The sequence below is a fragment of the Giardia intestinalis genome, chromosome 5 (assembly GCF_000002435.2).
Source record: "Giardia intestinalis strain WB C6 chromosome 5, whole genome shotgun sequence".
In the NCBI taxonomy this organism is placed as follows: Eukaryota; Fornicata; order Diplomonadida; family Hexamitidae; genus Giardia; species Giardia duodenalis.
The window spans coordinates 3,546,889-3,568,539 of NC_051860.1; the positions used below are offsets into that span (position 1 = coordinate 3,546,889).

The 21,651-nt window shown below is 46.9% G+C and overlaps 14 protein-coding genes across 14 annotated transcripts; 8 read left to right on the top strand and 6 right to left on the bottom strand.

The window, feature by feature from the left end:
- Window positions 1–681: 681 nt before the first annotated feature.
- GL50803_007778 (uncharacterized protein) lies at window positions 682–1,485 on the bottom strand (the record flags this gene model as incomplete). The annotated part of the gene is made up of 1 exon (XM_001704936.1): window positions 682–1,485. The coding sequence occupies one exon, from the start codon at window positions 1,483–1,485 to the stop codon at window positions 682–684; it is 804 nt and encodes a 267-aa protein (XP_001704988.1).
- A 69-nt stretch (window positions 1,486–1,554) lies between these two features.
- GL50803_0041512 (Flagella associated protein) lies at window positions 1,555–3,525 on the top strand (the record flags this gene model as incomplete). The annotated part of the gene is made up of 1 exon (XM_001704935.2): window positions 1,555–3,525. The coding sequence occupies one exon, from the start codon at window positions 1,555–1,557 to the stop codon at window positions 3,523–3,525; it is 1,971 nt and encodes a 656-aa protein (XP_001704987.2).
- Window positions 3,526–3,595: 70 nt separating this feature from the next.
- Window positions 3,596–5,905, bottom strand: GL50803_0014543 (LMBR1-like membrane protein; the record flags this gene model as incomplete). The annotated part of the gene is made up of 1 exon (XM_001704932.1): window positions 3,596–5,905. One exon carries the CDS (start codon window positions 5,903–5,905, stop codon window positions 3,596–3,598), a length of 2,310 nt encoding a protein of 769 aa, XP_001704984.1.
- Window positions 5,906–6,051: 146 nt separating this feature from the next.
- Window positions 6,052–6,684, bottom strand: GL50803_0014544 (uncharacterized protein; the record flags this gene model as incomplete). The annotated part of the gene is made up of 1 exon (XM_038045773.1): window positions 6,052–6,684. The coding sequence occupies one exon, from the start codon at window positions 6,682–6,684 to the stop codon at window positions 6,052–6,054; it is 633 nt and encodes a 210-aa protein (XP_037902362.1).
- A 24-nt stretch (window positions 6,685–6,708) lies between these two features.
- Window positions 6,709–7,695, top strand: GL50803_0014545 (Serine/threonine protein phosphatase PP1 isozyme 7; the record flags this gene model as incomplete). Its single annotated transcript, XM_001704930.1, has 1 exon — window positions 6,709–7,695. One exon carries the CDS (start codon window positions 6,709–6,711, stop codon window positions 7,693–7,695), a length of 987 nt encoding a protein of 328 aa, XP_001704982.1.
- Window positions 7,696–7,774: 79 nt separating this feature from the next.
- Window positions 7,775–8,461, top strand: GL50803_0014546 (Phosphoglycolate phosphatase; the record flags this gene model as incomplete). The annotated part of the gene is made up of 1 exon (XM_001704929.1): window positions 7,775–8,461. The coding sequence occupies one exon, from the start codon at window positions 7,775–7,777 to the stop codon at window positions 8,459–8,461; it is 687 nt and encodes a 228-aa protein (XP_001704981.1).
- A 5-nt stretch (window positions 8,462–8,466) lies between these two features.
- On the bottom strand, window positions 8,467–9,609 carry GL50803_0014547 (L-asparaginase; the record flags this gene model as incomplete). Its single annotated transcript, XM_001704928.1, has 1 exon — window positions 8,467–9,609. One exon carries the CDS (start codon window positions 9,607–9,609, stop codon window positions 8,467–8,469), a length of 1,143 nt encoding a protein of 380 aa, XP_001704980.1.
- Window positions 9,610–9,934: 325 nt separating this feature from the next.
- GL50803_007789 (ADP-ribosylation factor 1) lies at window positions 9,935–10,510 on the top strand (the record flags this gene model as incomplete). The annotated part of the gene is made up of 1 exon (XM_001704927.1): window positions 9,935–10,510. One exon carries the CDS (start codon window positions 9,935–9,937, stop codon window positions 10,508–10,510), a length of 576 nt encoding a protein of 191 aa, XP_001704979.1.
- A 162-nt stretch (window positions 10,511–10,672) lies between these two features.
- Window positions 10,673–11,134, bottom strand: GL50803_007790 (uncharacterized protein; the record flags this gene model as incomplete). The annotated part of the gene is made up of 1 exon (XM_038046341.1): window positions 10,673–11,134. The coding sequence occupies one exon, from the start codon at window positions 11,132–11,134 to the stop codon at window positions 10,673–10,675; it is 462 nt and encodes a 153-aa protein (XP_037902363.1).
- Window positions 11,135–11,187: 53 nt separating this feature from the next.
- GL50803_007791 (uncharacterized protein) lies at window positions 11,188–15,228 on the top strand (the record flags this gene model as incomplete). The annotated part of the gene is made up of 1 exon (XM_038046342.1): window positions 11,188–15,228. The coding sequence occupies one exon, from the start codon at window positions 11,188–11,190 to the stop codon at window positions 15,226–15,228; it is 4,041 nt and encodes a 1,346-aa protein (XP_037902364.1).
- A 31-nt stretch (window positions 15,229–15,259) lies between these two features.
- On the top strand, window positions 15,260–15,946 carry GL50803_007792 (uncharacterized protein; the record flags this gene model as incomplete). Its single annotated transcript, XM_038046343.1, has 1 exon — window positions 15,260–15,946. One exon carries the CDS (start codon window positions 15,260–15,262, stop codon window positions 15,944–15,946), a length of 687 nt encoding a protein of 228 aa, XP_037902365.1.
- Window positions 15,947–15,955: 9 nt separating this feature from the next.
- GL50803_0016192 (uncharacterized protein) lies at window positions 15,956–17,761 on the top strand (the record flags this gene model as incomplete). The annotated part of the gene is made up of 1 exon (XM_001704926.1): window positions 15,956–17,761. One exon carries the CDS (start codon window positions 15,956–15,958, stop codon window positions 17,759–17,761), a length of 1,806 nt encoding a protein of 601 aa, XP_001704978.1.
- A 240-nt stretch (window positions 17,762–18,001) lies between these two features.
- GL50803_0086498 (Annexin) lies at window positions 18,002–19,231 on the bottom strand (the record flags this gene model as incomplete). The annotated part of the gene is made up of 1 exon (XM_038046370.1): window positions 18,002–19,231. One exon carries the CDS (start codon window positions 19,229–19,231, stop codon window positions 18,002–18,004), a length of 1,230 nt encoding a protein of 409 aa, XP_037902366.1.
- Window positions 19,232–19,311: 80 nt separating this feature from the next.
- Window positions 19,312–21,636, top strand: GL50803_0036426 (uncharacterized protein; the record flags this gene model as incomplete). The annotated part of the gene is made up of 1 exon (XM_001704924.2): window positions 19,312–21,636. One exon carries the CDS (start codon window positions 19,312–19,314, stop codon window positions 21,634–21,636), a length of 2,325 nt encoding a protein of 774 aa, XP_001704976.2.
- Window positions 21,637–21,651: the final 15 nt, after the last annotated feature.

Genomic DNA, 21,651 nt, shown 5'->3' on the forward strand with positions numbered 1-21,651 from the left:
ACGTGACCCTCTGCAGGCTGTGCTGATTAAGGGTGCTGCTATTGCGTGATGGCATGGTCCTCCTCTCCCTTACCTGTAGGTGAGACAGCCGATCACTACCAGCCTTTCGTACCCGCTGACGTGCACGGCACAGCAAGACCATTGACTGCATGCTACCGTGTTCACCTATGAACCGGGCGTGGGCAGAGCAGGGTGTCGCGGTCTGGTGGTGCCCAGAAGCTATGCAGAGGCAATGGGCCTTCGGTAGAGATGGCCTCAGGTAGAAGCTCGGTTGCACAGATGGAATGCAAGGTGGAGCACAATAGAATCCATGTAACTTCTCGCAGAGTATGTATCTGGCTTTCGGACGCTAATAATGACGCCACTTTTGTACTCATTTGTATGAAGAAGTACATTGGTTGTGCTTCTATGTTTCAGTTACACAAAGACAAAGCATAAGAGCTGCCAGATGGCCATCACTACTCTGTAGCTAAAGAATGAAGTATACGATGCTTCCATATGGGCCCTTACGGGTATGCATACTGTCAATCTATCGACTAATATGTCGTGCTGTTGCATGTCATGGAAGCGATGCCAGATGATCATCTTGCAAACAATCAAGTATGATATTGCGGTAAAATATACGGAGAAGAGTCACGTTTCGTAATGACAGCCAACAGCTGCATACTATTGAATTTACAATCAGGACTTCTTCTCCAGTCCGAATGACTTCTTCATCCACGAGAAGGTGCTAAACTTGGGTGTTGCAGGGACTGTGAGCTTTTTAGCAGACTTTGCCGGCACAAAAGGGTGCTCAACCTTATGCCATTCACGAGCCCGAAAGCGGTTCTTTTCATACTCTTCCTTCAGATCCCTGAGCTCATTTTCATGTATCACCCGTTTTCTTTCCTCCTCTTCGCGCTTTTCTTGTTCCATCTTCTTCTTCACAAAATCGTCAAATGCTTGCCTTTTCACTGCCTGCATAGCTGTGTGTAAACGAACGTGGTGGGCCTCGCGCAAGTTCTGAGTTTGTACGTTGTGGTGGCACTCGTCAGTGACAGACTCGTCACCGTTGTACGGATCAACTAGTGGCATTGATTTCTTTGCAATGAAAGGGACACGTATGCTACGCATAAATCTCATAAAGTAGTTGCTTGATGCTTGGGGTCGTACGTGCTTGCTTCGACGATGATCCTGTTGCTTCCAGGCCGCAAACGCTTCGCGTTGCTCGTCAGTGTAGAAGTCCTTCGGGAGCTGAATAGGTTTATCAAATGAGTGCACCTTGTTAGCATTGCTGAGCCGGCTCTTTTGCACTCCACTTCGGGCTCGAAGCTCGTGGCTAATATTCAAAGCCAGCTTATCATCTGCTGTATCTTTGTGCTCTGCAAGGTTTTGCATGACCTTGCGCCGCATGCTCCTTGCAAGTTTCCACGATTCGTTCATTTCCCTAATCTCTGAAAGTCGCCCCATGGAGACCGGTGCGACGCCTGCTCCCTGCCTGGGCATTTCAGTTTTCCATGGCACAAAAAAAACGAGAGCGCAAAATCTCTGAGCAAAACTTTAAACTAAATTTTGATGAGTAGGAACACCACGTACCGTCTCATGTCGCAGACCAATGTAGACCCCAAGGACATACCATTCATGCCGGGCACTGCATTTCCAGATCCTCACCGCACAAATTTCCCCGTGTCTCATTCTCTTGACATGGACCATAGGATCAAGACTCACGACGACGAGAAGGCTCTTGCCGCACCAACAGGTCTAACGTCGGCATACACAGCTACTCTTGCTCCTATTGATTACGATGAGCGACGGGCTCTCCGCACAACTTGGACGATGCGTCAACCCGCGGACTATCTTCAGTGGGGAGAGGGTCACACAAAGTCGATGACTGTTCGGGGTGAGTTTCTTCGCACAACTCGAGGGGCAATTGGATGCAGGACTAACTCATTAAATGCACTGATGGCATCGGGAGTACGACCGGATGCGACTCTTCTTCCGCGCACCCATGAAGAGGAGCGCCAGTTTGCTAGAAGCATACCAAAGTTCAAGCCTGAGCACGCTGTCCTCGACAGAGTGGTAATGCGCTTTTTCGCCTGGTTTATGGAAGATGTCTTTGAGTCCCAGTCCGAAAAGCGTCGTATCAGACACGTCTTTATTGACTACTACCTTGCGGACCGGACAATCCAGATTCAGGAACGCCCAGTCAAGAACTCTGGTATTCCACAGGGAGACCTTGTTAAACGCCACCGCATTCCCCGTGATCACCGCGACGCATCTGCCGGATTTCTTAGCCTCGAGGATCTTCGTGTGGGTGACGCAGTCTGCATCTATTCAAAGGTGTTTTACATCTATGGATGCAACGACTCCACGCGTCAGTTCCTGGAGTGCCAAGCCGCTCCGGGAGAAGTGATTCCACCGAACCTCCCCCCAGAAAGCATTCCTCAGGATCCTTATCTTGCAGAGCGTCAAGCCACTGAGATAGCGGTCATGCGCAAGACGCATGTCACACAGCACGTCCCCGAAGAGAAGCTGGCCAAGTTTCTGCGTCATGATCGTGAGGTGCTTCGCTTCTATGCTATTTGGGACAATAGGCACTTGGTCTACGGTGAGCTTCGCCAACTCATAATTCATTTCTTCCTGGCAGATGATACCGTAGAGGTTTTGGAAGTCTTGCCACAGAATTCTGGCCGTGATCCATTCCCAGCCTTTCTTCGCAGGCAAAAGGTTCCGAAGCAGCACACGATGACGCAGTTCGCCGAGCATTCCCTCGTCACCAACGAGTTCTTCGGGGCCAGGGACTTCCGGATTGGGTCAGTGGTCTCAATCTACGGACGTCCTGTATATATTTATGACTGCGACAATTACACCCGCGAATACATGGTCAGGGAACTGGGTTATCCGCCTCAGGCCGTTCAGCCCATTAATAAGCAAGAGCTCATAGGCACTCCCGCGCAGCAGATGTCACTTACACAGCCTGCTAATCTCATGGGTAAAACACGAGCAGACATGTCTGCGCTCTTCCCAGCTGATATCCACCATATCGGGGCTGATGTGGATACCGTCGGCAGCTGCATCTCCATCCATCCGGATGCCCCACGCACGGACGTTCTTCGGTGGATCAAGTTTGGCAATCTTTGCCTGAGGTTCCTTGCCAAGTTTGCCCCCTGTGATTGTAACAAACCCGTCCACATCACTCAGGCTGACAGGCAGTTTGTTATTTCTTATTTCTTTAGCGACGGCACTGTTTCTGTTTTTGAGCCGACTGAGACCACAACTCCTGGTTTTGGGTACAAGTTCCTGGAGCGCTCCCGGATCGTGAACGAAGCCGCCACCGAGGCCCAAGACCTCGCAGGCACCGGGCTCCAAAGCAAAAAGAAGATCTACATAGACTTTACTGATCTTGATGTAGGAAAAGTGGTGGTTCTTAACGCACATTGCTTTGAAATTGTAGAGGCAGATGAGCGAACAAAGCGTATCGTGGAGGCATTGCGACAAGTGGACAACGACCTGAACAGATTTGATCCCAAGCCTTTCTTTGACTAAGTCATTATGGTTACTTAAGTAAAGAACTTGCATAGTCTGTATTGAGTGATGTAATGTGCAGCAACCGCGACTAATCTCCGCTGTTTGCTGGTGCAAAGATGGATCTTATGCACCTTGTACAGCAGTTTGGCGGCTTCTGTGGCGTGTTCTCCTCTGTTTCAAGATACTCAAACGTTCCTGTGACCCATTGGTTTAAATGCTCCTTGCCTTCCTCGACCTTGTAGCTCTTGCGTAAAAGACATATCATATTAGGTGTGATGTCCTGACCCATTGCTGCCCAAATAATTCTATCGAGATTACTGGCAAAAAGGATTGTCAGAACAATTATCACAATTGGAAAATAGTTTGAGAAGTCCATGCCCATGATGGGTATCGCACTCATTTGAGCCATAACTGTTCCGTACGCAGTGTCAAACTGAATGTTGAGCAAGAGCATCAGATTCCACCCCAAAGGAAATATATACGTTGGCACCCGAGCGATGATGAACAGAAGAGACATAATGTCTGTGGAGTGCTTCACAAGACGATAGATATTGAAAAACCGAAGGTTGAGCAGGGCGCATTGAAGATATGCAACCAAAAGTCCAAAGATAGCATAGACAAGAACTAATCTGGCACTAGCAGAGCTCGTATCAGTGACATAATTGTAGAGAACCAGCAAGGGGGAATGGGCTGCAAATGCCTCTATGGGAGACATCAGCTCAGACAGGACTAGAACGACCGAAAAGAATACAAAGATCATGGCTACCAGCATCAACAAAAGCGAGCGAAAATACTTAATGTACAAGAAACTCATCTTTCCTAAGCACCTACTCCCCAGCACCTTAGCCCAATACGGGTTAAGGTTTGGCTGACCCATCAGATCATGTAGAGTACTGCCTTTTTTACGGCAATTAACGAGCATTTCATAATAGTTTCTCTGCACAACCAGATACTCCATTGCACCATGCTCACGCATAGCATTCCAGTACAAGAACTTCAACTTGAAGTTGGACTTTTCAACAAGCTTTAAGCCCTGGACAACAGAGGTAGTGATGGTCCTCCGTGGTCCTCCATGACAGTTACAGCTGCAGAAGGGCATGTCCACCGTCGTGGGGCCGCTCGGAAACTTCACCAACCGCCCAGCCAACTTTACTTCTGGTGTACAGTAGTCCGAGACAGGCCTCTCTGTTGGGCTTTCTACGAGGTGCGCGTCAGTCGCGGAAGATGTGTTCTCGGCCTCTGTCTTTCCACCAAGAAACTTAGATGAAGACATCTCAATAGAATCTTCTGTGAGAGCGCTGGACCCTCGTTGCTGAGAATTGGCACTAGCCCCTGATAAGCGTGAGAACTGTGTTGATGTCCTGCATTCAACTATGGTTTTTTCTTTAACCTCATGGAACAAATTGCAAGTAGAATCTGACTTGATGTTGGAATGATGACTCCTTGGTGGGAGGGGAACGTTTTTCATTTGGCGGGTGTTGTTCTGAACACCGGAACTGGAAGAGACCTGATCTGGAAGAACAGGGGCACTCTGATACAACTTATTGGACTCACAATTGGACGAATACAAAACCTTTGCCGAAGATGGCACTTTAGCAGAACCCCTTCCAGTAACAGTTGCTTTTTCCACCAACGCATCCAGCTTCTCGTTTGGGACCAACTGCATCGCAACAAGGCGCTGACTATAAACATACATGTGATTCGAGCGAGGAATAATGGACAGGCCCACATTTTGGTTGCTCCTCTGAAAGAGAATGCTTTTGTATATCTTGCGGATATTGCGTGCGGTCTTGAACGCATCATAGTAAACCTGATACAGCCTAAGAGTAGGAAAGGCAGCCATAATAAGTCTCCTGGGCACGTCGACGATGCCATAGGCCAGCAAGATGACTATCTGGAATGTTCCAAACGTGTTAATAAGAGATATCAATAGCGTGTAGAGGACATTCATGGTGAATTTTCTGGTAGCTATCAGCACGACAACCACAATAATTGCAGGGATGCCTATAAGCAGGTAGATGGTCAGGGTGCGAAGCATCCCATGACCCAGCCGGCCCCAGAAGTTCCAGTGGCCAGACTTGAGGAGCTGCTTATAGAGAAAGATCACAGCCCAGTTGAAGGCCAGCCAGCCAAAGTACAGAAACTTCCAGAGGCCTACCATGGGGCCAGTGGAGAAGGCTGATGACTCAGAAGATACCATAGAACTGGACTCAGCTATGTCCGGCGGAAAGCCAAGGAAAGCGGTCATTCCAAAAACTAGGGCGGTACCCACAATGATGTAATCTAAAAGATTGATAGTTGAAGAATTTGGGAACAACTTAAATACTATTCCCGTATATGTTAGAGCTGCTGCAGTAAAGAAAAGAATAACAAGTATAGCCAATTCAGAATAATCCATGGGAATACCGTGCCAAAATCGACAATTTGATAGACTGTGTCAACAGGATAGACAGCCAAGACCAGATGCCCAGCTTTTATTTTTAACTCCGAACTTTTTGGGCCTGAATCAGCGTGTCGGAATGGAAGTACATGGTAGTTCAAGCGTTACCTAAGGAGATATTCGCCGTAGCAGCAGTCCTTTTCCTCACCGTTGTGTGAAAGGTAGATCCACACGACAAAGTCTACTATGCCAGCAGGTTCGTGTAATGTGCTGGCTAATTGCTGAAAAGTTTTCAGAATGAACCCGCTGTCGCTATTGTGAAAGAGACGCTGAAATAACCTCTTCATGTGAACATCGGGCTTTGCGGCGGAACAAAGACCTATGTTTCTCGCCAGTTGCCAGCAAGTCGTAGGCCCGATCATAGGAAGCTTTGTCAGATCTCGGGGCTCTTTCCAAGTGCGAGAAACAAGTCGGTACTTCTCTGCTCCGGCTGGGCCCGAGAACTGCATGAAGGTTTCCCTAATGGCGGCACATTTTCTCTGGTTCCTGAACACCTCCTCGAGAGGAGTTATGACAACTCCTGTTGAAAAGTTCAAGCATGATAATATCTTCTTCGTGTATTCTGAGGCAACTCTGGCACGAAATCCACTTGCAAGGACAGTGTAGACATATTCCTCAAAAAACACCTCTGGGTCCTCCGTCAAATTAGTTTTTGTCCGCAGCCGCTCCACATCCATGCTGTGAGTCTTCTCTGCAAAGACCTTGGCGTGGGTATAGAGAGTGTGAAGGTCCTCCATTCCTACTCTAAAAAGAAATTGACAATGGACGTTATAGACAAAGCATATGAGAGCCTGACCCAAGTACGCGAGCCAGGGATGGCTGTTGATCTAGATGTTAGTGACATCCGTACTATTGTGGAGAGGGGGTGCGCCGTCCTTAATGCGCAGCCAAATGTCTTGTACATAAAATCCAACATATACATCGTAGGAGATACACACGGACAGCTCCACGATATTCTCAATTACTTTAATGTTCTGGGCTCTCCACTGACAAAGAATTATCTGTTTTTGGGAGACGTCGTGGACAGAGGATACCAGAGTGTAGAATGCCTCCTTCTCATGCTTGTGTGCAAAATAAAGCGGCCAAATAACTTCTTTATAATCCGCGGAAACCACGAAACAACAGATCTACAGCCAAATGGCCGTGGCGCCAGTCTCAAAGAGGAGTGCGACGAACGCTATAGCGAAGAGCCAGATCTTGTGTTCAATCTGCTGATGCGGGCCATGGACTCGTTACCCCTTGTTGCAATCATCGGCCGGCGCATCCTGTGTGTGCATGGGTGTTTGGCATCAAACTTCTCTCTCGAGAAGCTCAAGGAGCAGAAGCTCCCCTTCAGCCTGAACAGCCTCACCGATGAGATGCGTGACATCGTCACAAACCTTCTTTGGAGTGATCCTTTTGAGTATACAGACAAGCAGGACTCGTTTCCAGTCAAGAATGTGGCAAAAATAGGAGGCTCTACTATCACTGCATATGAAAATCCTAAGAGGGGGTCCGGCGAAAAGACACCTGATGAGCTGTCTTGCAGCATTTTGGACAAGTACGGTTTTGACATATTAGTCCGGGGCCACGAGTGCTTCCATGACGGGATGAGCACCTCTGTCTCTGGGCGCGTCTTCACGGTGTTTGGGGCAACACACTATCATAAGAACGTCAAGGACATTACAGCTTCTGCGGTTATGCAGGTCTCAAAGGACATGAAAATTAGCTTTGTTCAATTCTTTGAGGAAAATACGCGCACTTGCTAGCCTATCTAGTGCAATCTACTGTAGTAAATATACCTTGGGATTTACTAAGGTGGCCAAATGATTGAGACTGAAAATTCAAATGCTGCTTGTCTTTGATGTTGACGGCACTCTCATCGACAACGTTCACGTCTTTGTCTCCTGCATTAACGGTATCTTGGGTAGGCACGGTTACCCTTCATTTTCTCAGGAGCACATCACGTCTGTCATAGGGTGGGGATGCGAGCATACTATTAAGGCACTCCTTCCAGACGTAGATGAAAGCACACAACTCCAGCTGGCCAGAGAGTATCGTGAAGAGATCAAGGCCATACAATCTGAACCTCAAGAGCTCTTCAATGGCGCCTTTGATGTGATGATGCGCTTGACCAAGATTGCTCAAAGAACCAGGGATTCAAGTTGCCAGGCCCTTAAGCTGGCAATTTTATCGAACAAGGAACATGACGCAACTCTCATCGTTGCCGATAAGGCATTCTCAGCCTTCTCGTTCGATGTTATCCTTGGAGCCGAGAAATCCCGTCGGTCCAAACCGCATCCCGATGGTCTGCTCGACATCATGCAACGCTGTTGTGCCACGCCAGAAGACACGTTGATGATTGGAGACATGACGGTCGATATTCAAGCCGGAGTTGCTGCAGGCGTCAGGACGATTGCATGTACATGGGGCTTCCACGGCACGGACATCTTGGCTGCTGAGAATCCTACCTACCTCGTCAACTCATGGCAGGAGCTTGAGGAGCTTTTACTGAGGCTTATAAACAATTCTTGATGCATTTACATAACACGAGATTGGATTGTAGGAATGTCCAGCTCACCTGCTAGATTGCTCTGAAAGAGCGTCTCCACACCGCTCTGATCAAGGTCCTGACCAAGTAAAATAGACAATTTGGTGTAAGCAGCCTCTGGAGTCATAGTGTATGCTGAAATTACACCGGCACGGCGCATGGCCCCGCCAGTCTCATAGAGACCGAGATCCACCATGCCCCAAAATGTCTGCGTAGCATCCACGATTACCAAACCTCTTGCATGAAGAGTTTCTAGAGCGGCGATAAACTCTGGATCAGAGGATGGACCGTTCCCAGATCCAAACGCTAGAAGTACCAGCCCTTTCTTTCCGACGGCTGTTGCAAGCAAGTCGTTGCCAGAAACTCCCGGATAAATGTGTACAATTCCAACAGCTGAGGAAACTGCGTCCTGCACAGTTGGCTTTTGATCACTGTCTGCCCTGCGAATCTTCTCCGTGTTGACAAAAACACTGACTCCCATGATAGCTAGTGGCGGGTAGGCTCCCGAGTCAAAAGCATTCAACTGCCAAGAGGAGTACTTCTGTGCCCTATTGCCTCTGTAGAGCTTTCCAGCAAAGAACAACCCAACCTCGGGAATGTCATACCATCCAGCTAACAGAATTGAGCCCAACAAGTTGAAGACACCGTCATTATATGTTTCAGCAAGAGGTATCTGGGATCCCGTTAGTATGACAGGCTTTGACAGGTTTGGAAGAAGAAAGGACAGCGCAGATGCTGTGTATGAAAGGGTATCAGTTCCATGGATGACTACAAATCCAGTGTAGTTGTCATATGCATCTGCAATGTCACGTGCTATCAATAGCCAGTCTTCTGGCCTCATATTGGATGAGTCCAGCAGTACATCATATTCACGTATGGTAAAGAGAGGCACGTCATCGGCCGAGAAGCATGGAAGAGAGGCAACAACTTCTTCCAGGTATCCTGGAGTTGGAACATACTCCCCAGTCTCATCCTTAGTCATTCCAATGGTTCCCCCGACATAGAGGCAAAGAACGTGGGGTCGTAATCCGACACCTCTGTTCACATGCCAAGGGGCGTCCACTGAACCACTTGCTGTCGAAGCAGTAATAAGCTGAAGTATAAAAATGGTAACAGCAGTCAGAGAGCTCATTATCCTTTGCACCTTCACCACCAGTCAAATTATTTCTCTAGGCAATGCTTTTATGTTAACACAGCCAAGAACAGAGTGTTTTCTATCCTAATGTCAAACACTTTCAACGAAATCCGGTACATGTCCCCATATAGGTCTTGGCGATAAGTTGTGCGCAGTAACACGTAATGATACACCACCCAATTTAGTCTCTGAGTGGCTGGGAGTCGCCAAACAAGATTGTCTAAGGCATTCTAGTAGAAGTGTTTAGAAGTCCTGCAGATCCTTTGGCATCCTGTACAAACTATTATGATTTCAAAAAATAGAAGGCTGGCCATTAAAAAGAATGGGCCAAGGCGCATCAAAGATCTTCGGTAAACTCTTTAGCAAAAAGGAGGTTAGGATCCTTATGGTCGGGCTGGACGCTGCCGGGAAAACGACCATTCTTTACAAACTCATGCTCGGCGAGGTCGTGACCACCGTTCCCACAATCGGGTTCAATGTTGAGACTGTGGAGTATAAAAACATTAACTTCACAGTCTGGGACGTTGGAGGCCAGGATTCGATCCGACCCCTTTGGCGCCACTACTATCAGAACACCGATGCACTCATTTACGTCATAGATTCGGCAGACCTTGAGCCCAAGAGAATTGAGGACGCGAGGAACGAGCTCCACACTCTACTCGGTGAGGACGAGCTTCGCGACGCGGCACTCCTTGTATTCGCGAACAAGCAAGACCTTCCCAAAGCAATGTCTACGACAGATCTGACAGAGAAGCTGGGCCTCCAAGAACTCAAGAAGCGCGACTGGTACATCCAGCCGACCTGTGCTCGATCCGGCGACGGACTCTACCAAGGGCTTGATTGGCTTAGTGACTACATCTTCGACAAGAAGAACAAGAAGAAGGGGAAGAAGAGATAAGGGCTCATATGTTTGCAGAGCGTGTCGTTTTGTATCCTCCTGTATTAAGTTCTGGCGCCTCCTCTTGCGGGAAGAGAGTAAACGGGTTAGTTAGCCTCAGTTGCCTTCATTGCCCGTCGCTGTCGGCTAAATTGACTCCGGGGCCTTCGGTGCATAGCGCGGTTACTCTACAGCTACAGAAACAGAGAGCATGACCTTCGGGCCATCCACCTGGGTAATGGTCACATTGCCCAGTAGGCCAAGAGAATCTATTGCACCTGAAATGCACCCCTCAATAAATGCACAATAGAAGGTGAGTAAATTGTCTTTTTGCATAACAAGCTTATAGCTCGCAAGAGGCAATTCTGCTCCCTCAAAGAGTGTCTCAATATCTTTAATGGTAGGATTTCCAAGGAACGTTCTGGTTTCTGGCCCAAACAGCGCTTCCCAAATAAACGCAATAAAAGAAACTTGCATCTTGGAGTCGCTGAGCTGTTGTGGAGGCAGAGTCTTGGTATATGCACTGCCGGAGCGAAAACCAAGATTGAAGCCTAGTTGTTGCAATTTGAGTATAGCTTCAGGGCCTTTCAAGGAATTACTGTCTACTGTTCGCGTTAGGATGGAGTCTAAGAGCACGAAAATCATGTTCTAATTCGCAGGTGCTTTAGAAATTATCTAGCAAAAAAACACCCGAGGACATGCAATTTCTTTACCCTACTGCAATTGTAGGGGGCACAGTTCAGTCAAACGCGCAAGTGGTCTTTCATGAGGTCGACCAGAGTGTCTTTATCTTTATGGTGACTAATTGCTACGTTTCGGTCTACCATTACTCCACGGTTGACGAGAACCCTTCAGTCACTACTGCAGGCTTCTGTGTGCTATTGGAAACAAAGGAGTCTTGTAGAATCACAGCAATTGCTATACAGGGTGAAACTTTATTTGCTGCCGCATCCTCTGGACTTACTAGAAACAGTGAACAAAAGGACGGCATTAATCCACTACACAGCCCTCTCAAGGAGGGGCACTCCTCTAGCTATCTGTTTGCAGGGAGCGTTACACAATTAATGCGGCGATACACCACAGACCCTGGGACAGCTGGTATAGCCTTTCTAAGCCCATTACCGGCAGAGTTGACCCTTCGAATCAAGGAGCCAATCGTTCTTCTTAGAATTGTTGGATTAGCCACTCCAGATTCTCCCGACACTAGCATGCGACCTAGCAATGCAGATGAGTCGCAATACAGCACCGTAATCGCCATTGTAACGCAGAGTGGGAAGTTCTACTACACTTATAATAACTCTCCAGAGATCTGTGCAGTAGCTCTGAAAGCCCCCTGCACTACCATCGTTGAGTGCCCAAGATCTACCAATATTTCGCAGCTATTTTTGGGCGGAGTGGGATATGTTGCAATGGTGAGTCCGTTTGATGGCGGGAGCGTACGGTATATCGATCTGAGCCAAATGTCAAAACAAGGAGATAGTACCCCAATTAACATCGTCTCCATCGTCAAGTATGGCCGATACATTTATGTCTTTTCCGATGATAGCCGCGTGCTGCAGGTTAAGCTTAGCGACGGAAAGGCTCTACGGACATTGAATCGACCTATTCATGTTTTTACAGTGCTCGGGGTAACGCAGAGCAGCGAGCTTTTCCACTGCTACGGCACTAATGGGGTCGTTCGCTTACTTACCTGTGATACTCTTAAGCTCTACCACAAGGTAACCATTAGCTCTTTCAAGCACCTACACTACTACTCCTCTTCTTCAATTGTAGCTATGCATGTGTCCAAGTCTGGAATATGTTCTGTTTTAGAAGATAGCACGATCGCCATTTACAAGCAAGAATCCCCCTCAGATGAGGCGCTCAAGAATCCGCGGAGCATGTTGCGATCGCGAGCAGGAGCACCCAGCAGTGGAGATGGATGTGCCTCGGCAAACACCCACGCCCGTGATTCAAATACTCTTGTGCTAGCGAGCGTGTTCTATGGACATACTCCTTTTTCAGATAGCATATTCCTGGGAGAATCTATCACGTACTCATATGCACAGACTCCAGGTAACCCCTGTTACCTGTCGATTCGTGGAGCAGAGTATGGGCAGGTGCACTTCTTCGATGTCTTCCCTCACTACATCAACTTCTTCTCTTTAGGTGAGCTTGTGATAGGCTTTTGCACAACAGCTGAAGCTACGCGGATAAAGCTATTGGCCAAGGCGGATCCTCTTTCCACTGTTTGCATGGTTATATATAGTATCAACGCGAGAAAGTTCATTCTCTCTTACTCCTTTAAGAAGTTTACCAAGGTGGATTTACTGACAGCAAGCTTTACTCCAGACGACAAGCTGCAGATATACTTTGTTGTTGACGGAAACATCTTCTATTTCCGGAATCTGGATGTGAAGCAATCAGCCTTTCACAATATTGTGCCTCTTTGTGCTAAGTTGCCGCACCTGAAAGCAGCGGACGCTTTTACTTCAATCATCACGCCTCAGGTGCCGAACTTCTGCTATTGCTTGACTAAAATGGGGTCTATCTACCAAGTGGCGTTTGGCACAGACATCAAGACGCATACGCGTACAATTTTCCAGCCCCCACAAGATGTCATAGATGTGTTTGGGGTACACATAAGTCCAAATGGAAAGTATCTGCTAGTGGGTATCACCTCTATGATTGATTCCTCCCTCAAAAACTCTCCTACCGATTCCTATCTTCGGTCTGACGTCTTCATAATTAATATAGACAGAGAGAGCACTAGAATATTGCTGAAGCAAAATATTGTTGAAACGCTGTCATTATCGGAGATACCGGAGGGTCCAAACGCATTGGCAGTCGGCTATCTCGGCCGTAACAGCGAGACTTTGCCAAGAAACGGCAAAAATACCTCCACTGGATTTGCTAATATGGTCAGTAATCAAGGGGATCTTTCAGACATGATTTATGCTGTATTCTTTAAATACAAAAGCCTTATTAGCATACGTTCTGTTATTCTCAATAAAAGAATTGCATTAGTTAATTCACTTCAACTTGACTCTTCTTTGCACAACCATCAGCTATATATTAACAATTATGGAAATCTTATCGTTTATGTAGCTAACGATAAGGCAATCGTTAAGTTTTCACCGCTGTCTGTAGCCGCGTTCCACTCATCATTGCAATTGCAGACCTCAGCCAGAAGTTCCACAGATGATGTTCCCTCATCCACTGACTTTGTATTTGGAGAGGGGACATACTTTGATGAGGCTGACTCCGGGATTCTACTTCCGAGGCCAATCTCTACAGAGCTCACGATAAAGCTAGAAGCAACATACACAGGTATAAACCCTGGAAAGCACGGTATAAGCGATCACATTCAGCCATCTGATAGACACTCTAATTGGGGAGCCGAATCTCTGGAATGCGCTCTTTCTGCACACAACCTTTCTACAAAAGGGAATGGACACACTGGTGATTCTCAAGAGCAGCAAGATACAATGCATAATGATTCCAAATATGCTTCCCTAAGTGAGGATTCCGACCTTTCAAACGCTGTGTTAGAGGCGTATGAGTACAATATGCAGACTGTGAACGCAAACCAAGCACCGAAGCTAACAGAAACAACCCTAGATAGTATATTTGAAAATGTAGACATCCTTGACGAGGAATCCGTACTGAAGAGGCTCGACTCTAAAGAAGCACGCCAAACCCTCTCCGAGTCCATTATTTTGACAATGAAGGATATCCTGTTGAGCAATGATTCATCACCGTTGGCGCCTGACAAAGGAAGCGCACAAAATACTCCGATTATGCCGTCTCTGGCCTCACCTCCAGGCTCTGCACGTCAGCATTCGCCCCCTTCCCAATTACCACCAATCACCCCTAAGGTAAAAGCCGCTATTTCTCCAGATGTTTCAGCACGTATAAAGGTAGGCAATCTAAAGCCTGTCATAATTTTCAACGAAAATGTGGGTCAGATAACATCTGCTGCTCTTCCAGAGTCAAAGTTCGAAACAGCCTCATCAGTGCAGCACATCCCACAGGAAAAAAAGGAGGTGGAGGCAGGAAGTCTCCCTACGTCTCCAGCATCGAAGCCAGAGCCGGAACCAGAGCCATCCAAGGAAGCAAAGCCTATTGGTACGATCTTCTCACCCAGCGGGCATGATGAATTCAACAATACAATAAAGCCACCTGGTGATTCTAAAGCCGCCGGAGACGCGAAGAGAGTCATAGAGGCTATAGATTTGAGTATGTCTATCAAGAAATCATCTACGCTTTTGCAAAGCATATCTGCTGCACGCATGAATATAGCTGCCGCCTTGGCTGAACTAGAGAACTTACGGGAGCATTGTAGTGAAGACGAATATGCCAGTATTCTAACCTCTGCAGCGCCTCAGCTTCAAGAGGAGGCAAAGCACTTGAGCCACGTGCAATATAAAGTATCAACACTTGCAACACTCCATTCTTCGTCCTCTATGCTGACGTCATCTGCAGAAGCCTCCAAGGTCACACCCCACAGCCCGACGAACAGCGTATTATCCCAGTACATTGACGCTGATGGCCACATACCTGCCAGTCAATTTGAGAGTATACTGGCTCAGTTTGGGAACAACCTGATTCAATCACTGAAGAGTTTGATTAGTCGGCCGAGCATTGAGAGTGGTGAGGGAGCCCCTTCACAAAGCCAACAACCGCAGCCATTATCTGGTGCAGCTTTGGCGAGTGTCCTCCAGGTTCCTCTCTCACCAAAATACCCTAGTAAATCTTAGTACCAATCCTATGTAGTTATCTTTAAAAAAGATGGACAACACTGCACAATACCTGAGAGAACTAACAGGGATTGAGGATCTCTCCATGGTCGAGTCTCTATCTCTTATTATAGACGTGTCAACTCAGTCGCTAGATCAGCTTTCTATGTTGTTGCCAAACTTGAAAGTCCTCAATGTAAGCCATTCCGAAGTCACCATTTTAGACATATCTAGCGCATTCCCTAATTTGCGCGAGCTTATCCTCGATGAGTGCGAGCTCAGCGACCTTACTGGCATTTTCATGCTATCAAATTTAAAGAAGTTTAGGGCTCGGTCCAATTGTATCGAAGACTTGAGCCCTTTTTTAGAATGCTTTACCCTTGAGGTGATTGACCTTTGCCACAACTCTATCTCAGACTTCAGTGCACTCTATAGCCTCACTCACCTGCCTCTTGTGAAACTGTTGGTTTCCGACAATCCTTTCTGGACACGTGCAAGCGATCATCAAGCTATGGAACGCTGCTTACAAGAGCTTTTCCCTCGAGTTATGCAATTCTCATACCGTGAGCAAAGCCCAGAATCTCTATATGTTTCTCTGAGACTTGCAGCACCGACAGCCAAGCTGCTCAAGCATTCTAAATATGCCATAGGGACCAATGCACTTTTTAACTCGCCAAGCAGCCTTCTTCGGAGGAAGCGAAATATTTCACAAGCGTGCCTTGTGTTTGACAGCCCATAACCCCAAAAAATGCAACTGTCTGCCATTTCCTCTCCCAACATATCTCGTACCAGGATAGATACATCCACCGCAGAGATGAATGATCTGCAGGTTGTATCTCAGCTTGCTGCCGTGCTGCCTGATGAAGGATCAATTATGGGCCCCACGTTATCGCGTGTTCCAAACGCGACGGTGCCGACTTACCAAGTTAGGACTCCCCTGCGCATGCCTCCTCACTCTGAGATGGATGTGAGCGTTACACTGATATCCGATAACGCATCCTCTTGCGTCTGTCGTACTGATGTAGCAGGAAATATAGAATGCTTTTTGCGCCCTCTTCTAGAGCATTTGCAAGGAAACGCATACGTTGCAAAGTTGTTTGTAAGATCTCTTGACCTTGGTGAGGGACGCGCAACTGTGGAGATCTCTCGAATGTCGCCTGTTGCACAAATAATAATAGATATAGTAGTAACGAACGACATCAATGTCTCGCGTCTTAGTACAACTGAGTATAAGCCTGGAGAGTCTATGCATGTGTCCTTAAGGGACCAACCTGCTCCACCTTTGGCTTACAGACCTGACTTTGTTCCTCTCCATGTTCTGCATCCTCCTGAGCACGGCAATGTAGATGACACGCGTGCGCTGGATATTACAAGGCAAGAAGTTGCGGGGTTCTATGATAGTACTCTTCGCCCTGACGTTTGCCTCACGAATTCAAGCGATACGCAACTACTCGACCGCCTTGAAAGTGCATCAGCTAGTGCATACGGCAACATGTCATTGCATCATCCCCACGTCAATGAGGGCAACTTTAGGCCTCCTTCTGGAGTTGACGTCTCTAATACTGTATATACCTGCCAAAACCACTTTCCTGATAGAGCAATTTTGGACCAGCCTATACCACCATCTGCCAACTTGGTGGACGTCCGACCCGTCAGTCCAATGCTTAGAGGCCAGCATGTAGAGTCGTTCACTGTCTCAAAAAAGAAGTATATCAGAGTCCTACCCTCAGATTGCCTCTTTGGCCCTGCAACCACTGTACACCCTCAAATGCGTACTATTAGAATTCGTAACATCTACTCGTCAGATATACGTGTTGAGTGTGCTATCGCATCTCGATCTTTTGCTTCCGAGAAGCAAAGCATTTACCCAGAACTTGCTGTAGGATCAGGAGCATTTGAAATAGTTTCTCAGGCGGAGTTCCGTATACCCGCATCTGCAGATCAAACAAAGAACTTTAGAGAGATCTCAATCCGCTTTTCTCCTTCCCATATTAATACTATTCTTCATGCGGCGAAAGTCATCATAAATGTGGCACCCGATGTCCACAGCGACCAGCATGATAATCGTGCCTTTCAAATACCTCTTCTTGGCATAGCAGGGCGTCCATTTCTGACACTCATGGGGGATGACTTGTCTCGCCCCGATGCTCTTATTAAAATTGGTGACCAAGTATCTCTCCGATTGAAGAACGATGGCCTGGCCCCTGCTTTTGTCAAAACTGCAGCCATCGTTCAACCGAAGGTTCCAGACGCGTCTGGGTACCTTTCGCACACGGCGTCAGAGGCATACAAGACCATACCTGACAGCTGTATTATTGCCCCAGGCTGCTCTAAAGATATCTTTATTACACGTACTGGTGTGAGTAATAAGAATTCTGAAGAAGAGGAAGTTATTGAGATTCGATATGGGCACGAAGGTCTTCGTTTGCTTGGAATGGCCTATGAAGGCCGCGGACCATGGGCTGAATTAATTAAACAGCTCCAACTCCGCGAGGACCCCCTTCGCATTATGGGACAGAATATCGAAAAACTGACCATTAGATTGAAGGTGTAAACAGATATAAATCCCTCTATAGAATCACATAGTAACGTATGATACACTAAAGTATGCAAGAAGGCAGGTAGAAGGCGAGACGATTGTTTCTTGATCGCTGAGTCTTCATTAAACAATTCGCGGTACACCAAATGTAACCTAAAATAATGAATCCAGTAAATGAAGATACTGAAGTATACATTCGGTGATCGTGACTATTCACGATAAACCTGAACAATAGCAAGAGGGGCCTTTATAGCGTCAGGAGATTGTTGCCAATCTTTGATAATTTCCATCAAAAAGAGCCAAGAGAAGGCGCTTAAAGTTACCTGTAGAGATACTTCGTAGCTCAGTACGTAAGGGCTTCTTGCTAAAGTGCTGGAATTCTTGTGCAACGTTGCTGATGTCTTCAAGGCAGGCCAAAAATGCCCGAAGCAGGCTCCTATCCCTGTATTCCCTAATAGTTCTGTAAATGATCCATGCATAACACCGAGCGGGGTTGGTAACAAAGTAGTATCTCAGGCGTAAGGCATAGGATATAACGCCTGTGAATTCTTCTTCCAGGACCGTGTCCAACTCTGTTCCAGTTCTGGACTTATACTCGGCTGCAACTGCTCGGAGGTGTGCTGGAGACGAAAGAAACAGCATTTCATAAAAGGTCGCTTCCCTGTGTGCAAAGCCTTTGGTGGCCTCTAGAAGCTCATCTACAGACGCGTCGACCTGGGCCCTGAACTGAGTACTGGTGGTATCCAAATGATCTATGCTTGCAATAGTCGTCAGTGAAGAAGATTTTCCATGTGAATCATTCGGCTTTTCAGTGCACAGCGCATACATGCCACGATAAGATAAACTATATAAGCCGACACTAACGAGCTGGTGGAGAGCCGACTGTCTGCTGAGAAAACTGAGGACATCAACAAACATATCTAAACCGCCTGTAAGCATATTGTAGGCGTTCCTCATCCCCATTATGTCGGCATCTGTCCGCGTGCAAAGAAGCTCAATGACCTCTAAAAAGTTAGGCAGGCTGGACTGGCTGTCTCTTGCCTTTGCAATTATGCCATCACTGTGGTAAAGAGAGCCGTACAGGCACTCTGCATCATACTTGTAGGGGTCTGTAAAGTAGCCTCGAAGAAGCTCTCCGTAGTAACAAGAAGAAGGAATGATTGATTCTCCGTCATCAGGTCCTCCTTCTTCATGCTCCAGCCCCTCATATATCGCAGCAATACCGTTGACGGAGGACGAACCATAGATGGACAAGTGACCAAAGCTTCGGTGGGAGAAGCCATGAGCTGTAAAGAAGAGCTCGCCAAAATAAGCTTGGTACTTGAGCGTCATATAGACTGCTTGCTGCCGCGAAAGAGACTTACTCAGAGAAATTATCATCTTATGGTCATGTCTAGTAATTGCATCTTTGAGTTGAGAAAGCTTATTAGTCATGTTAGAGATAGTACAGTTGCGAGACATCCCGCAATATAGTACTAAGGACATGTAGCTCTAGCCTTAGCGGACACAACTTGATATAATTTTTCTTGATACAATTTTTAAGAGGCGAACGCCTTTTGTACATTATGAGACTGCACTTGCTATTGTACGCCTTTATATCCATGATCTTGGCATCTATTACATACGGTAGCTCAGACATGACAGTGGACGGACCAGTTATGGCTCTAGCAAGTTTCAACGACAAGAGACTGATAGATTTGGTTTCTCTAACTTCTGATCGTAAGTGTATTACTATTCAAACTAATAAGGGCCCGGTACGTTTACCAAGCGGCCGACCAGCCAATTCAGACGTTACTCTCAGCTCTGAGGGTTATCCGTCTATTTGTCCACGCGATAATGATGATTCTGTGACACAGAATCTTATCATTATCCAAATAAAGGTGTTAGACTTTAGCAGGAATGGACGCATGGATCTGCTGGTATCCTTAGCTCCTGATAGTTATAAAATTGACCGTAACAACAAACAGGTGGTCAACCTTCTGTATCTTCAGGTCGGCGAAGAGAAAAGCAAGTACTCACTAAACACCCTTCCCACTCTTTTCCCAGAAAATACTATAGACTTTTATAAGCCCATCAGATTGATCAATACAGCAGAACCGCCAGTCCCTCTCATGATAAACGACAATGTGTATGCACCAGACTTGGTCTATGCAGAGAATAACACAACACTGAAGGTACTCATCAATCAGCTGGCAGACTATACAATAGGAGACGATGGTAATATTTCACTATACCGCTGTCTAAATGATGCTAAGGTGGCTTCCGATTGTTTTAGAGATGCAGTACTATATGATGAAAGCATGTCAACGATACAGGGTGCTGAGGTTTCTATCCCACTGGACATATCGCAAGTTGACCTCAGTGGAAACTGCAAGCCTGAGCTTGCACTGAAAATGGATGTTAAGTGCCACGACATAAGTCAAGATGCCGTCTTTATTGATCAGATAAGTAGACTTTCAAAGGTTTCTTCGGCTGTGCTCAAGCAACACCTCCCCTATGGACAGACTGACGTTTGCTCTGTTGTGCAGGTCTTCACTCTTAATTACTCCAGCACATCTCCCGTTACCCTCTATACACCAAGCCCTGAGCATTCTATCTTTCTCGGAGTAGGCGTTGGCATGCTCACCTTTGTCGACATAAACAATAATGCAGCGATAGATATTGTCTTCACCATCTGTCGAGGACGTGAGACATCTGAATGCCTTTTAGAGAATAGCATTCACATCCTGCACAATAAGCAAATGTATGTTTGTGCGTCTTCCTCGAGCACACAAGGTCTTTGTCGCGGGAAAACAGACATGTGTTTGGATGACCCCAACTATGCCTTTAATAGCCGTGAGATGGACATTATCATATATCCCATAGCTAATATTAAAGAGCCGGACACCGAAGAAATAATCTCCTTAACTGCAAACACTATGGCCAGCCAGTTCAATGTTCCTCGTGTAGTGGCTATAGACTACCGACTCCAACGCAAGCTATCGCTCATTGTTCCAGTGAAGGCAAACAACGAAAACACACTCCTTATCTTAGATCTAGAGCCATGCAGTGGAAGTACTAGTAAAATGATGGACGCATGGGAAAATAAGCGCTATGATGAGCTTCTGCAGCTACATCAGAGCGCACTCAGAGAGACTGAGCATTGTCCAGATTACCTTCAGATAAGTTCTATTGCAGACTACCGCGTTTACCCCTCCTATGTCGATACTAATCTTCTCAACATAGAGAACACTAAGGGCGCCTACCTCGGTAACTTTGTTGATTTTGTTGGAAATGGCCATGCTAACCTGGTTGTCAACATTCCTAGTACATCGGTTTTCCTCCAGATTTCTCTGCCTCAGCAGATCACTGGCTTCTTTCTCAAAGTCAAGGGCTTGAATGATCTTTGCTTTGACTCTTGCAAGTCAGCAAATCCTAAATGGAAGAAATGTTATTACACAACTGCGGTACCTGGAGTTAGCTTCAAGTATGTTACTAGCGATACTTCTGCTGTTCCAGCTGCGGGGGCAGGATCGCAGTTCTGCACTATCGCGGCTAACCCGCTTATGCTCCCGCATATGTTCTGGGGCATTAGCGACGTTGCCCAGTACATCGACGTCCTCTTTGCCGGGAACATTTATTCAGGCAACGACAACTATATGTACTGGAGCGGAATTGTCCCCAATTCTTATGTAACCATATCGCAGTATCCTCCGAGCGCCGCGTCTCGGTGGGTTCTCAACTCGTTTCTCCCTGATGTCAGAGGAACCGAATCGTTTGTCATTGTCTTCGCCCTGGGAACCTTCCTCATCCTCCTCCTCGTCACAATCAGTCTCCACTGCTGCGAGCTGAAGCGCGACAAGCAGCTAGAAAGACAGTACTCCCACAGCCTCTACCGATCAGAGCTTTAGCGCTCTGTACCGACA